The sequence below is a fragment of the Patiria miniata genome, unplaced genomic scaffold (genome assembly GCF_015706575.1).
Source record: "Patiria miniata isolate m_02_andy unplaced genomic scaffold, ASM1570657v1 HiC_scaffold_3, whole genome shotgun sequence".
Lineage (NCBI taxonomy): Eukaryota > Metazoa > Echinodermata > Asteroidea > Valvatida > Asterinidae > Patiria > Patiria miniata.
Window position 1 is genome coordinate 21,795,943 of NW_024037069.1, and position 15,876 is coordinate 21,811,818.

Below are 15,876 nucleotides of genomic sequence, written 5' to 3' on the forward strand. Positions count from 1 at the left end.
TGAAGAATTTTAACTTGTAGTTCGTACAACCAATCATTGCATTGGAACTATGCACAAATTCTACCTTTTTTACTGTCTGCTTAAAAATAAAAATATGCAAGATGGCTGCGCCCATGACTGTCATGTGAATTTCACCAAGGATAAGGTTCAGGTTTGTAGGCCTAGTACTCAACTTTGAATTATTTAAAGGAACTTAGGAAGACAATTTAATGTTGGCGAAACTGATTAATATCGTCCTAATTTTGGCATTTCCATGTATAGAGATGACCATGAGCTTGAGGCAGAGTGGTTGCAGAAACAAAGGCGATAGTGAAGTGTAGGTGTAGGGCCCCTGTTTGTTTGGGTTTGATCAAATTAGAGTCAAAAATGTTTATTATTGCTCAAAAATCACCTTTACAATCAAAAGCAGACTTTTCTCAATTCTAATGACACCCGTTTTGCAATTTTGAACAGATTCTTGGGGTAGAAATCACGATTTTCCTGCGTGGTTTGTGCCTTGCGATTCAGAGCGCTGTGCGTGCTCACGGTACATCGCGCGGTGATCGCCATCTTTATTTTCGGGTCTCGTGTTGTCACCGCGCTGTCATCGTCATTTTACCCCCAAATTTCTCTCAAAAAATCAAAACCCTGCCCTCTATCTATGACATACCTGTTTATTGTGAATGTCGCCAACTAGTTTGGTAGGTCCAATAATTATAAAGTGGATTTTGTTCCCTTATTATAGGAACCGGGGCCTACACTACACGATCGCCGAAACAAAAGGCACAAAATTGATTTTTACGCAGTGGAAATTTGACCGTGACCCGGTCTCCGATTTTTTTCTTTTTTAGTTATTTTAAACACTGCCTAGTAGTAGAACTGTGACCCTATGTGTATGAGGCTAAGTTAAATAAACCTGGTGACAGTGGTGAAAAATATAAAGATAAATGTTTGTGAAATAATTATTATTTTTTAGTTTTAATGAAATGTTAGGCAACTTATAGGCGGTAGCTTCTAGCACGTCTAGGCAATGTGGGCTGGGCAGAGCCTAGGATGAAAATCTAGAAAAGAAAAAAATTCTCATGCAATTAATGGTCTTATCATTCCCAAATGACTAATGCAACCTCAAGTATTATTAGTAATCTTCTTTTAAGTTTTATCTTTATCTCCAACGACCCTAGTTTTTGTAGTCTTGAACAGTGAGTTATTGTGAGAGGTGTATCATCTGTGCTTAGATCATCAATAAGGATGTCCTCAGAGCCAGAGACAGCCACCGGTACCGCCCCTAAGGAACCGTCACAATCTAGACTGTGTGTCCATAACTTCACTGAGACGATTTGCGAGCAGCAGATTCACTTCCATGTTCTCCGCCTGAAAGACAGCTTTTTGCTGTGGATCGGACAGCAGCCAGCAAACATGTCCAATCTAGCTGTTGCGCTTCACACAAATGTTGTAAGTATTATTTCAAATTTCCTCTAAAATTTAACAGGAAAATTGTTGTCACAAGAACTGAAGCTTGTGAGGGTGCATCTTTTGACATTCCAAATTTCAAAAACTACGTTGAGAATTTATAATTATGTGCTTAATGTTGTCACTTTACTTGTTGATTTTTAAATAATAACAGGACCCTATTCCAAGTGCATCGCTGTTAATGGGAGAAATAGCAGATCCGGTTTCAACAACACTAGCCCAGAAACTAGGTAAGTTAATTAATAATTATAGTAGAGTTTGTAATTAACTCGTGATTTTGTGTGAATACTAATGTGCAGAATATTGTTGTGGTATAGACTCAAAAGAAACCAGACACTTCACTTTTAAATATGGGATATTTTTTCTTTAGAACAAGTCGATAGTGTCCAACCAAACTATACTTGGGCCCAAAAAAATAACAGTTCTGTTTCCAATTACCCTACCTACCCTATTTCGACAGCCCCTACCATAATTTTTTTTTTGGGGGGGGGAGGGGGGAAACAAGGGGAAAAACCCGAAAACCATCAATTACTACCTTTTGCCCTTTACTTCACCTCCATATGATCGTACACAAAAAAAATTTGGCCCCCCCAAAAAAAAATCCCTACCTACCTACCCTATTTTCAAATGCCATGTAATCGGAAGGCGAAGTAATTTTTGTTTGGCCTTATTAGAGATCACTTCATTAGAATGCTCTATTGATGGGAAATCAATTTACATTGTACAAACTACAGGTCACACTAGAGGCAGCTGGGGGGGGGGGGGGGGGCTCCTCAATGGAAATGCACATTATTATTCATAATGTGGTGTTTTTGCAGCCAAACTCACCGGGAAACAAGTGTTTGTGAGCTGTGACCTGCCACAGGACCGGATGTTACTACCATTAGTGGAGGCAAGAATCACCAACGAACTCAAGGCTGCCCCGGACAAGTTCTACTTTTGATTGCCCGGCATGGACCAAACTTGAAAGATATCACAGGATTTAGCCTCTGGAAGGCCCCAATGGGTAGGTGGAACAATGGGGAAGGTAGTGGGAGCAGTGGTGTAACTAGGGTTAAGCTTCTAGGGGGAACCTCCCCCCCCCCCCCTCTTGGAGGCCAAACCCACTCAAATATTCTCGCCCATTTTTTTGCACCTTCTTGTATAGGGAGATATGCCCCTCCCACCAAAGTGAAAAAGATAACACTCCATTTCTGAATGTTTTCTCAGTGTTTGGGAATTCGCTATAAAGCAGAATCTGGGATCCATTTACACATTGGCGCCAGAACCTTTCGATGGCTGACAAACATTCCCACATAACATTTGACAAAATGGAAAATCCTTTTGTTGCTGTTAACAAATCAATTGTGTACATAAAAAGAAATAAGTAAATCATGGTTTGGTAAGAATTCCATACATGGACATCACTAATTTCTCCCTGCAGTGACCTATCAGCTATCAGAAAGCAATAAATGTCCTTTAAATTCAAATTTAGCAGGGAATATATTGAAGCGTTTACTGAGAAAACACTTTGAATTTTTCAGACCAGTCTCATAGGGTTTGTGCACAGGGTGTCAAGTGATGTCCAGGTATGGCACTCTTTCCCATGGTTCTGTTACTTTCAATACTTTCATGTTATACTCTCGTGAGTACTTTGAATATCATCAAGAAAGCAAGAGTTACGTGTTTTAAGTGTTTATTGTCATTTAACCTTCAAATGAAGTTACTGCAAAGGCTGCCGAGAAAACTAGGAGAAATTATTTCCCATCAAAACATTTCACCCCAAAGCACATCACACTGGAGTATTCTCTAATGCTGTCCTGAAAAAAAAGCTAACTTTGAGAGATTTTTATTTATAATTATCAGTTATTCTACTGAAATTCAAAATAAATAAACTTGTTAGAATGTTGTTTCTTAAAACGTCCTTGAATTGTATTTTTTATATATTATTGTTACCTGAGACAAGATAAATTGATCACACACATCAAATAATGCAGATGATGTCAATATTGTACATCTCTGCAGTGCTCTCACCAGCATTTTTTTCAACAGTGGTGGAAATCCATTGCAAATGTTTTTTTTTTAATTAAAAAGTAGTGGTAAATTTTTGAAGTGACCCAATTAGCAGTAACTTGACGACAACAAAAATGTTGATCCACCGTGTCAAGGGAGCTGTTAATTTTGAACATATCCTTTCAAAAACTGATTGATATCATGAAAAGTTACACACGGATGAGAGAGCCTCTCATTATATGTCTCATAATCAACAATAACAGTTGGAAAAAACAATACCAAGTCCAACTTTATGTTAATCCTTATTTTTGGTTGATTTATTTAAACTGAAAATGTTAATAACTGTGGCTGGCATAGTGACACTTAAAAGGAAACTTTTCAGGCACTCATTGTTCTGTAATGTGTACTCCAACTTGTCTATGATGCTAGTCACAGTCTTATCTCGGCATCCTCATTCCAAAGAACTTAATCATTACTCGCATCAGTGTCATTTGTTGTATCACTCCACTGAGACGATAATTCGTCATCAGAGGAACTTGGCTCACTCCTAAAACTCAGAGTGAGTTTGGACTTGTAGCTTTGGAGATCGGGGTACTTTGGGTCCTTCTTCAGGATTGAGCCCTGTCGCATTGAGGGTGTCTGGGCCACAGAGGAGTTGGGGGAGGAAGTGTCATCTTCATTGTGGAGCACAAATTTGACTTTTGACATGCGTCTGTCCAGGTCCTTGCCCCCTGTGTTCAAGACAAAGCCGACTTTAGGTCGTTTGATACTCTTTGTAGGGTCGGTGATGGCAAAAGATGTGACAGGAAATTGCAAGTTGCTGTTTTTGCTGGTAGTGTGGTCTTGAATTTTCTGTACATTGAATCGTCCAATGCTAACCCTCCGAGGCTCATTCTCAGCTTTTCCACTTGTTGCTTCTCCCCCCTCAATGGACACACTTTTTTGACTATTGTCTCTATCCTTTTGTTTTACATCATGTTCTATAGTGTTCTCATTAGCCTTGCTACTGTGAACTTTTTGCACGCTAAATCTTCCCAAAGTCATATTTGTTGTATTATTCTCAATTTTGTGCTCTTCTGTCGTCTGCTCTTCCTCCCTGCTACATGCCTCTGAAATCTGTCCTTTGTCATTTGAATAGAAAAAGTCGTTATTGCTTATATCTCGATCAACAATCTGTGTATCAACTTCCAGCGTCGAATCATCATGTCTGTTTTCCATTAATGAAACTTCCTCCCTCTGGGGTGGTTTGGATTGCCGGCACTTTTGCCATATGTAAGCACAGCTTTGCCAGAGTATCACTCCAAGGAGTAGACCAGTAAACAGAACACCCACGGTGCTGAAAACAGTCTTTGCAAGGTTCAATTCGTATGTGGATATTGCAGCACCTCCGTAAATATCTATAAAAAAAAATCAAATATAAATCAAATTGTATAATCAGTTTCATTTTTTACAAAGATATTTACTTGGGCTGGCCCATCTACAAAACTTGATTTTCCATTAAATTCTTTGTCAATCTGCATTTTGAGTTATTTCTATGGTTAGTGTCTTTAATTGTAGTTTATTAAAGCTTGGAGGAAGCGCAAGGATTGGGTCTGGATTGAAAAACTTTTTAAAGCTCTGGCAGGAGCTTCTACGTGTCACTTGGTGGTTGGTCGGTCAGTCGAATGGCCTGTCTGTCTGTCTGTCCCGAAAATTTACTCAAAGTATGATGTTCCATATGTGCCATCGGCGTCGTATGTTTCGGCGTCGCATTTTTCAGCTCTGGCAGGGATAATTTTGATCGATTTCATGCAAGACTTTCATGCAAGACTTCTCGCAATTGTGTGCTTGCACTTGTTTTAGATGTGGTAGCTCTATTAATTCTCAGTTGTCTGTGCCTGTTACCCTCCAAATAGCATCTGTTGCAATTTTGTTGGGCAAGTTTTGGTAGACATTCAGCCATAGTGTTTTCAATGGATTTGGGGTGTTTTTTAAAGGGGCATTGACCAATCAGTGACAGACCCTTAAGGCAAGTAAATATAGGCCTAGTAATGGAACAAACATCCTGTGAATAAATTCCTGGTAAGAATCGTGTAAATTCCTAGAAATCTGGGATTTTGGGCCGAAAATCCAGATCTCTTAAGGACTCAGATTCAGGTTTCAATGACGGAGCGGAAATGAGCACATAATATTTTATCCGCTTTGTCTAATTACAAGTAACATCGTATAAAACAGTGAGGTTGGCGGTCAATATCTGACGCAAACTATTAGAACGTTAATCCGGTATACTGAATGGTGCCCCCTTTACCATTATTCGATCATTTTCACCTTCGCACGTACGTATTCAAAACCCCGCTTTCGAGGAACTCCCGAACGGTGTTTTCGACCGCCGATCGATTACGATCAGAACGCCAAGTGCGTGCACCGAGTGCTGCTGCCCGCGAATTCAAGACGCCGAATTAAAGAAGAGAAAACTAATGATCTTATGAAAATAATTTAAAACCTGGAACACCCATTAAAAATGGCAAAGACAAGCCCACTCTAGTATTCATTACTTGCTCTTAATGAGTGTTTTCAATTTTGTGCACAAATTATGCAAATTGCGGTAAGTCCGCCATCTTTGTTCTTGACGTTCTTCATCTACTCCCCAATAATCGGGAGTTAAAATCCTGTTCGCGAACACCTTTCGCGTGTTGGCCCCGTCATTCGGAACCCCGTTCTGGTGTTGAATGAACACGCCCCATCGATGAACAACGAAGACACTACCTGTGCACGTGGCGTACGCAGTCTGCGCCTCATCCGATCCGTCTCCGCAGTGATCCACCGAATCGCACCTCAGACGTGATGAAATGCAGTCCCCGTTGGCGCATTTGAACATCCCAGGCTCGGTGCACGAAGTACCTAGCGGGACAGTGCAAACTGTCATGTTTATGTTTTTTAAAGGTTAGACATACAACTACAGATCTTTTTGCACACTGTGTACTCGAGAAGTAAGGCCGTGAGAATTCAAGGTGGTACATGTACTTTGGAAGAGTTCCTTGAAAAATACAAACAAACGAACAAATAACCCCCACCACCATCACCACCAACAAAAAAGACCCCCAAAACAAAACAGTTTTAAAAATTGTAGTCATTTTCCTCAGAGTTATCGCACAGACCGTCTTTTTTGAGGGGGAGGGGTTCTTATTGAACCAAATATGTCAACAAGGGCCGTTCTAGAAATTGCCTCAACTTTTTAGGTGAACCTATACTATTTTAGCAGAAGCTACACGATGTCGAAATGGTTGAGGTTTCGACAAAACAAACCTTGATAGATCGCAGTGAAAACCACGCGAAAACCTCTGCCGTGCTGTGCACCGTCGGACTTGAACTCGAGCTCAAGCCACGCCCCCGATGACGTCACATCATCACGTGGAGCTACCCGCCCACATAATACACGCCCTCGGCCTCCATGTGTTGCATGGGTTTTAGCTGCGCCACGAACCTCCAGGAAATTCTGTTTGCATGAATCGTCTGATGTTATGTCGAGATCCTTGAACTGTTGAGAAAAACCGACCAACAGTAGTTTTAAAAACACACCGTTTTTTAAAGAAAAAAGTTTAACTGTGTTCCACAAAGACAAGATTGTAAATCTAAAAAGAGACTTTTTCTTTTAAAATTGTATGTTCAATGATTGGAACATCGTAACAGTGCTTAAAACAATGCCGGACTCAAAAAAGCTCAAATTATCTCTTTATGAAAATTATGCAAAATGCCTCCGACGGCTCTTGATTGTTGCTAAAGTAACCAGGATTATATTCTGTAATTCTTCCATAAATGCACACTTTTTTTAGGAGTTTTAGCTGGGTGTTTCAGCCACGGCGCCCATTATTTCACAAACTCTGTCTTAAAACAAGAATCCTGACATTGTGATATTCACCTTTAGCCTGACTTTCTGGCGGCTGTCCGGTGCCACTAATTTTAGTGAGCATTCCGTTCTAGATTGGTAGTACAGCGACGTCTGCGAGATGATGACGTCACCATGTGACGTCACAGTATGGCCACATTGAGACTGCATGTATACTGGACGAGGCAAAAACAAAATGGTAGCGACAATTAAGCTTTGTTCTGTGATATTAAAGTTGCTGTAAAGAAATTACACATGTATACTACATAATGCATTTGTCATTATGTAAATTATTGTTGTTGGTTAAAAAACAAGGCTTAGGCAATGTGGATGTATGTGATAAGGCAGTGGTCCCAAATATAAAAAATACAAGGTCTCTGTTGGACAAAATATACCCTTAAAATTTGGCCAAACACTGCAATGGTGTTTTAAGGACTCCCATGCAGCTCCGAGTTGTTCCAAATGCAATAAAATTTGGTAAAATGGAAAGTGTATAGCGAAGAAAACGCCACATAACCACAGCGCCGTTATAGACATAATACTTAGGTATATTATCGTCCAATTTGCGCATTTTAAACCTATTGTTGGCGCTTAAAGTCTCGTTTTAAGTTTGATACAACAACATTTTTCCCCATCGAACACGACCCATGCATGTCACTTTAGATTCACATCATCCCAAGATATCTTTGAAGTAGCTTTAAGCTCTTCATTTAGGCCCTGCGTCATTTCATCCTAATGGCAATTATTGATGAGCGTTTTGTGTGTGTTTGTCTTGTCAATAGATTACCAAAGGTCGTTGGTACTTTTGACAGCATCGATGTATCGCACCCTAATGAGTTCCCGCCTGGAATATCATCAATTACTCCTTTTCTTCTTATGCAGTACATACAGTGCGCGTTCTTAAAGTGTGTGATGGAGTACATGTCTGAATGTTTCGCCGAGCTCGTACGTTCTTGAGATGAGGCAGCTCTGTCAAGCTTTGCGAGTAGCCAGTTTTCTGGTGTGGGATTATCACGAAGGTTATGGATGCGTTACAGACGATAAATGTGATTGTGACTGATAGACGATAACTCCGTATTTATAGCGACTATCCACAACATAAAGTCATGACTCTGCGTAGTTTTGCAAGAAGCTTTAACTCTGGCTGGAGGCAATGTGCATGTTGTAGACCTCTGGTCTAGCAACTTTTAAAATGTAAGAATATAAGTTGCGGAGTAATTGATTTTCTAAGCCGCAAGAGGGCGTTCCTACATGTATCCAGGGGCACGTTTTGGCGCTGTGACTGTAAACATGTTTCAGGTCACGGCTGTGACGTCAGAAACATGTTCCAGTTCAAGGGCCGCCAAAACGTGCTCCTGCTGTAGCCTAGACCAATTCCGAGCACGCTGCCAATTCTATCGCGAAACCCCCGCCGTTCCCCTACTGTGGCGAAAGCAGTGTGCTGGCAGACAGTTTGCACAACAGCCATTGATGGGGGCCGTAATGTGTGTGCGCCTCCCTTGATCACGTGCCCGGAATCTTTTATTGAGAATGAGATACAGGAGTGCACGGTTATAGTGGGAGCGAGAAAGGGGAAATCCCCATGTAACAAAGTACATGTATTCATAATGTTACACCTTGGTAATTGCATGACGGTAATGTAAATTTACCAGGTTCGTCTTATTTCCTATATTTTACGCGAGTTATAGGCCTACATTAATAGGCAAAAAGTTAGACTGAGCAATTTTAATACAATAAGGGGTTACCAAGTCATGTTGTTTTGTGATCCAAAGTTGGGTTCATTCTAAACTTTTCCCAACACCGCACTAGTCCGACTAATCACCGGGCGTAGCGAGGCGTGTCATACCTACCGATGGCCTCGCACCCCTGGGTCACTATCAGCACCGCCACGGTCAGCTGAAAAGAAGTACGGTACCACGGTAAATCACACATGCTGGCATCGTAACTATTGAGTCGCACAAAATGGACTTTCAAAAACTCGGGTCAGTTGGAAAGAAACAAGCGCAAGAATTCATCATTGTAGAGAATGACTATAAATGACCGTATAATGTAATGAATGCTAGTTCACTGTACTTGTGCAAGGCATGTTTTTGCTACTGGCTGTGTGAGAGAATCAATGTTGGACTTTGACATTCTGATAAGGACGCACAGCTGATGGACCGATGATTTCAAACACAAACGATTATTGACAACAAACAAGTCAACATGTTGTTCCCAAATGCGGTCAGCAACTTAATGCCATGATACCGCCCTCATTTTTATTCAGATACCCCCGAAAATGGGTTGGAGTAGGCCTACATAACGCGTATCTGGAAGTAGCATCTGTGAAGAGACCATTGTAAAGCTCTTCTCGTGTATTTTTCCTGCATTAGACATTAAATGTCAACCCTTTTAAAACACCCACGCGGTGCTGATTATGGAAACAGTTTGCTTAAAGTTGGCATCCAACACGCAATTCGATTCAAGTTAACAAAACTAATAATGAGTGTGACCAAACAGGGGTCAATCTCAACTGAAATGTCCAAAAAACTTTACCTGTCGTTGGCGTATTAGGCCTAGCAAGTAAAAATGTCATCACATGATGCAACAGGGTCGAACAAGCCTGCGAACATGTTGAAATGGTGTAGCTTTAGTATATTCAGTATCAATATCGCAATTTGGATGCACTTCGTGTAAGTCTATTTTGATTCCCATTGTATGTCATTGTCATTTGCGCACAGCATGTCCGTAGTTTTGTGCAATAAAATCAGACGTGATGAGTTCATTAATAATTGTCACGAGAAAAAACTGTGCACATGTCGCCAGTTTCATTAACGGAAACATGTGTATAATTCATTCTAAATTAAATATTTCCAGGCCTAATAATTTAATTAATCAACAATTGAGCCAGATAAGTCTGTATACGTATTCTCGTTCACCCTGGAAAGCTGACATATGGTGTACAAAATGTTCTTTTGGGTTTTTCCCCCAGGTACATATTTCACTTGATAACGGAACCAGATGCATACCAGATAACTCGCTGCCAGATAAGTTACTAATTATGAGTTCATCACGCCAGTCTCACAATGACGTGGCACAAACGCGAACAGCTTCATGATGTGTATGTCTGAATTTTATACCGTGTTCAAAATATACTTATACTGGGGGGAGTTCTTTTTCAATGACATCAAATTATTGATGAGACGAGCTGATTTACCCGATCATAGATCGGGTATAGGGCGTATTTGTGTTGGGGTTGAAAATGTGGGGAGTAATGTTAATCGGGGATTTACTTGAGAAGACATTCAGTTGTAGAAATGATGTTGTCTATAGGTACTAAAAGCATCTATTGGTAAGGCTATTGTTTAAGGTGTGTACATTTAAAACTGGTTCTATTCAATCAAATCTGGCGAAATCCTAATATTAAATAAATCAAATCTGGTTTGTTAAAAAGTAGCGGGTTTCTTTTTGCTCCATGTTTTTGAAGAATTATAGGTCGTGATGTGGAATGTCCTTTACGAATTCTTTGTGATTGACATGCACTATAAATTCTGAGCTTCAACTGGAACACTAAATGGAGATTATTTCATGCAAATGACACTCAAAAAAAGGATGACACCTGGACGGGTTGGGCAAAGTGAACTCCGTCCCTTATTGCTTTGGGTGCGCAGTGCCAGCTCGCATATGTACATGCTTGGCTCGACTCCTTAGTACATTTTACTCGTTGAACAAAAGTCCAGTCAGAAGCAGTCACATGATATAGTGTTGGGTTACTTATTTTGGACAAGCAACTATATCGCGTGCTTGGCAAATGATTGTGCTGATCCGTTCAATGAAATTGGCGCCAGCATTCACCTGTAGATGTCTTTACCGACAGGACATAGACCTATACCATCGAGCAGGGCCCGCGTGCCTATTTAGGTCGCAAGCAGTTGATGACGCGTTCCGTGACATTGGCCAGTCGGTTTTCTGAATTCCGTGGTTTCATTCACCGTGAACAGGTGCGGAAAGGTTCGGCGATTGTCAAAACTTATTGACTCAATGTTGAGTGTCCCCTGTCATCGTTCCTTTATAAAACATGATACGTGTACTAACTTTCCACAAGTGACTGCAACGATTTTGCGTTTAGGCGAAGTCCATCACGATGCACAAGTCCATCACAAGTCCGTTCGAAAGTATATCAGAAGTCTGTCCAGTCTAAAGTAACTGGGGATGAACAACAGAGTGGTGTTGAATATATAGAGTGGTTTTGAATATAGCTGTTGCCAGAGTGGTTTTGAATATAGCTGTGGCTTCATTCGAAAATGCAGGCATTGCCATTGATTTGTGAAGGACCTTAAAGACTTGACTTGTGATAGACTCTACAATGAAATCTATAAGATATTCTTTGCCCAGATTCTCAATTTCAGTTTTTAGGTTCATTTTTGTTTGCAAACCAGACAGTCTGCAGAGTAAAGTTATAACTGGATTCTCCAATTATAGGTGCCCCCCCCCCTTTAAACACATTTACCATTACGCATGCGCAGCTGAATGGTCGTGCTCCTGGAAGTAATTACATGAGAACAAGTTGAAGTCAGTCCGTACCCGTTGGTACCTGACTAAACCTTTAACCACGTGTACTTTTTTTCACAAAACCATCATTGCCAGGAAGAACAACGGACGCTTTACTGTATGTGCGAGTAAGAACTCATATATTATCCATTTACACTTTGAACAAGAGTATACAATATAGAGACAGCTGCTACGGGACTCGATTTTTTTTTTATCACAGATGACTTGTAAATGTTTACAAGAAAAACGAAAACAGCTGATTTGTCTGGTCCGTCTTCAGTCCCCGCGGGAAACCTCATTGAGTAAATGCAAAAAGATCCAAATATGTGCGCATTGTTTGAGTTGTGGGGTCTGTATGGAGACTTGGTGGCAGGTTCATGTTTGCGAGCAGGCGACAAAGACAGCGAATACACACATGTAAAGAGTGACACGTGAATTTGGAAATCGAAGATTCCCTGTCCCTTGGTGAGTAAAAAGTTCTAGTGAAGTTCTGCATGTAGCACTTTCAAAATCCAGGATATGAAAGCCCAATTCATAAGCTTTCTTTTAGTACAAGATTCATTCAAATCACCCATGTACTTTCCAAGTTAAGGAATTTTAAACAAAACCACCGCTTTAAGGTTCTGTCCACGGATTAGAAAAAAAGTTGAGTGTTCTTTCAGCAAAACGAAAACAAATCACATAGGGATGTGTGTGAATTCAAATGGGTGAAAGCGATGGGGAGCCGTGAACTCAACCCACATATTTTATTTTCTCTGCCCTTTCCACGTACAGTTTACTGCCGATTCTAAAACTTTAATGTTAGTACAGTTTCAACCTAAGAAAAACCCGAAGATTCGGAAAGAATTTGAAAGTGTCTTGCTGATGTACGTGTGTTATAGTTTTGAAAATCTTTTGTTATAAAAATTACACGTGGCCATTTTTTTCTGTTCAATACCCGTCTTTCCTTATACCTAGCTTGATTCAAGACGGGATAATTAGATTTTTTTTCTGAGACTTGTCAACATTCTTAAAACTTTTTATCCTCATCTGATCATCTCATAAAATATATTGAGATGATAAAATGAATATACAAAGTTGTAAGATTGAAGATAAAAAGTTTTAAGAATATTTTTTTTATTGTGCGCTCCAAAAATCCTTCAGATTACCGCGCTATGACCATCGACCCGCACCAGAAATATGAAACTGATTGATAGAGACGATAGTCGCGTGTCGTAATCCGATATGGATGTAATGGAAATATGAACGTCCTGTTCCCTGTGACGGTAATGCACGCATAACGTGCAACGGGGAAGGTCGTTTTATTGTAGACGTGATCGTGGGAACACGGATTCAGCTTTGGATTGGTGGTGGATGACGTGAATCGTCACAGCACATTTTTAAGTTGAGTGTTAATTGGTGTCAGGAGAGCATGTCGCGGTATAACTCAGTGGCGTAGAAGCGGGGATAAAGGGGGGGGGGGGTATTTACCCCCTCCCCCCCCAAAAAAAAAACCCAATTGTATTGTAGAGAGTGCCCTTTTTAACAAGTGCCCTTTAAAAAAAAATGCCCTTTTTTTACCAGCGGCCTTATAAACGAGTGCCTTTTTTTGCAATTTCGCGCGACCGTCGTAGTTGTGCCGCCCTGAAAAGCGCCACCCATTGCATGTCCGACAGTGTCCATCATGATCGTCCGGTTTAAACAGCCCCCCCCCTTACAAACAAACTTGTTGATTTGTTGGAGGCCACTTGTCTACATTTAGCACGGATGTGCCAGTGCCCTTTTCACGAACTTTTTACCCCCCCCCCCCATTAACAATGACCTTCTGTAAATTCCACCCAACATCAGTTCAGTATTAAAGTTCCATGGCCCTATAGAAAGGTAAGAATTGAAATTTCACCGTAACGAAATTTTTTTGTTGATTTTCACATGAATATGTATAGATCAATTAAAGTTTGTGTGATTTCACCATGATACAATGCCAGGGGCGGATGGAGGTTTTAACCATGGAGGGGATATAATCGCCAAGAGGGAGGTTTACTGTGTTTATCTGTACGATTTTCCTAATTTGTTTTTGCGTCTAAAGAGGGAGGGTTTAGAACACCCCCACCCTCCCATAACACCCCGTATTATAGATCCACCACTGCAGGCTTTTTCTCGCCACTGTCTTATGAAAGCTTGTCCAGAAAATTGTCCCATTTATAATTGAACTTGCCTTGTATTATCATAGTATTACAAAATACTGTCGCGACCTTGGCGGAGTGCAAATGACAAAGGCCCACGTTTTCCGAAGGGGAAACCGGCCTGGCGTCGAGAGAGACCAGAGTTGATGAAGGAATGTTCCGTCCTTGATCTCTCGGGTGTTGTATAGCTAAAGACGAATCCAGGCACTTAATATATCACTGTATGCACGCACAAGGCCCCCTTCAATGGTGAAAACATTGTGCAAGCTATAATTGTGCAAAGATAGCACAATGCTTTCGCCATTGAGGGGGGCCTTCCCAGCGTGCCCGCTTTAGTCTGCAGGGTTTAGCCTACTCCAACAAGACTGTGTTCCTCCCGAGATCTTCCGTGGCGTGGCGCGCTTTTACACGCTCGGTGTTCAAAGAAACAAAACTCAAAACTCCACAGACTGTGTAATATGAAACAAATAATGAATGTTTCACGTCCGTACAATGGAAAGAATCATTTCATTCGGTGACGATGAAATGTTCCATTCCACTCACATTTCATCTGTCACCTCATTGTTACCATTGCACTCACAATCATTCATTATTGTATACTATTGTTAATGTAAGTCAACATTTTGCTTTGTAGAGACTGGAGTTCGTGTGTTATAAACTCTTCGTATTTCGACCGAAAGACGTAGCAAGGGTATTAAAGGGTCAACGTATTTTGTATAGCATCCATCGCCGAAACCATGAATCCATCATGTTTGCCTTTTGTTGTGTGAGAAGGAAATATAGCATCAAACAGTTAAATTTGCTGGTTCATCTGGTAAAAAAAAAGAAAATAAATGAAGAGAAGTCTATAACTCAAAGTGAAATGAGAAACCCTGCAGGCTTACATCCGCAACACAAAATTAATTCCATCTTAGAAGATTTGTGAGAAATGTCCGCTGATGAAAATGCAATACCTGTTGGTGGTTTGTTTTCATTTTGGCCATGAATTTGATCCCTGGATACATGATTGTTACCTGATTGTATTCTTCTGTTGTTTTCAGTCTGTTGTTTCCGCAAGGTCGTGTATATCGGCGTCCAGGAAACATTTCTTGCAATCTGATACCCTCAGAGTGCGCCTGGACGTCAGGCCCGCGCGTGTCGTTCCGGAATGTGGTCAAAATGTGCACTTTCTCTTCTGTCAAAGTATTTAGTTGGGAGATCAAATTCTTCAAACAAACCAATCGGTTGGAAATCGATCAATCGATCCATTTTTAATATATAATCGATAAAACAGTTGAAAAGGACACCGGAGTAGAATCGACAGACGAACTGGCCACCCTCATGCTGGACCGAATTACTTGGAAAATCCATACTCGAGCCCGCCTGTGGGCGACCGAGTGAGTGAGAGAGTGAGGTCAAAGTCAATGTTTATGGTCGTTTCTCTCGATTGGTTGGCGAGTTGGTCGGTTCAAGTCATTTTAATCTGTCTCAGTGTTCCCTGTTCCCGATTCGTCGGTTTGTCGGTGTGTGGGTAATGGGTCGGCATTTGGTTGCTAGGCAATTGGCTACTGAAAATAATCAATAAGCATCAGTCAGATTAAAGTACTTTTGCTATCGTCTGCGTCACCGGTTAACCGATCACGTTTTTTAATCGCTTTTCACTTGCATCACACTGAAAGTCCAAAAGTCAAATGTTGCGTGTAGACCCACTCATTTCCGCTGCTTCAGTGAAGTGAATAGTTGTTTTTACAAATCATTTACTACGGTTTTCAAGGTGACATTAATATCCCCCGTAATTTCCTGTGCACAACATTTTGGCAGGAGATGCAAGGCCATGTCCTTGTATTTTGATGACTGAAATGTATTTTCAAACAAATGCGGAGAAATTACTTTCCCTAA

The 15,876-nt window shown here is 40.8% G+C and overlaps 2 protein-coding genes across 2 annotated transcripts; one reads left to right on the top strand and one right to left on the bottom strand.

The window, feature by feature from the left end:
• Nucleotides 1-22: 22 nt before the first annotated feature.
• On the top strand, nt 23-3,348 carry LOC119737686 (proteasome assembly chaperone 4-like). The gene is made up of 4 exons (XM_038212223.1): nt 23-151; nt 1,215-1,431; nt 1,604-1,679; nt 2,268-3,348. Exons 2-4 carry the CDS (start codon nt 1,228-1,230, stop codon nt 2,390-2,392), a joined length of 405 nt encoding a protein of 134 aa, XP_038068151.1. The 5' UTR covers nt 23-151; nt 1,215-1,227; the 3' UTR covers nt 2,393-3,348.
• A 211-nt stretch (nt 3,349-3,559) lies between these two features.
• LOC119737685 lies at nt 3,560-9,774 on the bottom strand. The gene is made up of 5 exons (XM_038212222.1): nt 9,157-9,774; nt 7,340-7,482; nt 6,727-6,958; nt 6,187-6,321; nt 3,560-4,838 (listed from the first exon to the last, which is right to left on the bottom strand). The coding sequence occupies exons 1-5, from the start codon at nt 9,236-9,238 to the stop codon at nt 3,907-3,909; spliced, it is 1,524 nt and encodes a 507-aa protein (XP_038068150.1). The 5' UTR covers nt 9,239-9,774; the 3' UTR covers nt 3,560-3,906.
• Nucleotides 9,775-15,876: the final 6,102 nt, after the last annotated feature.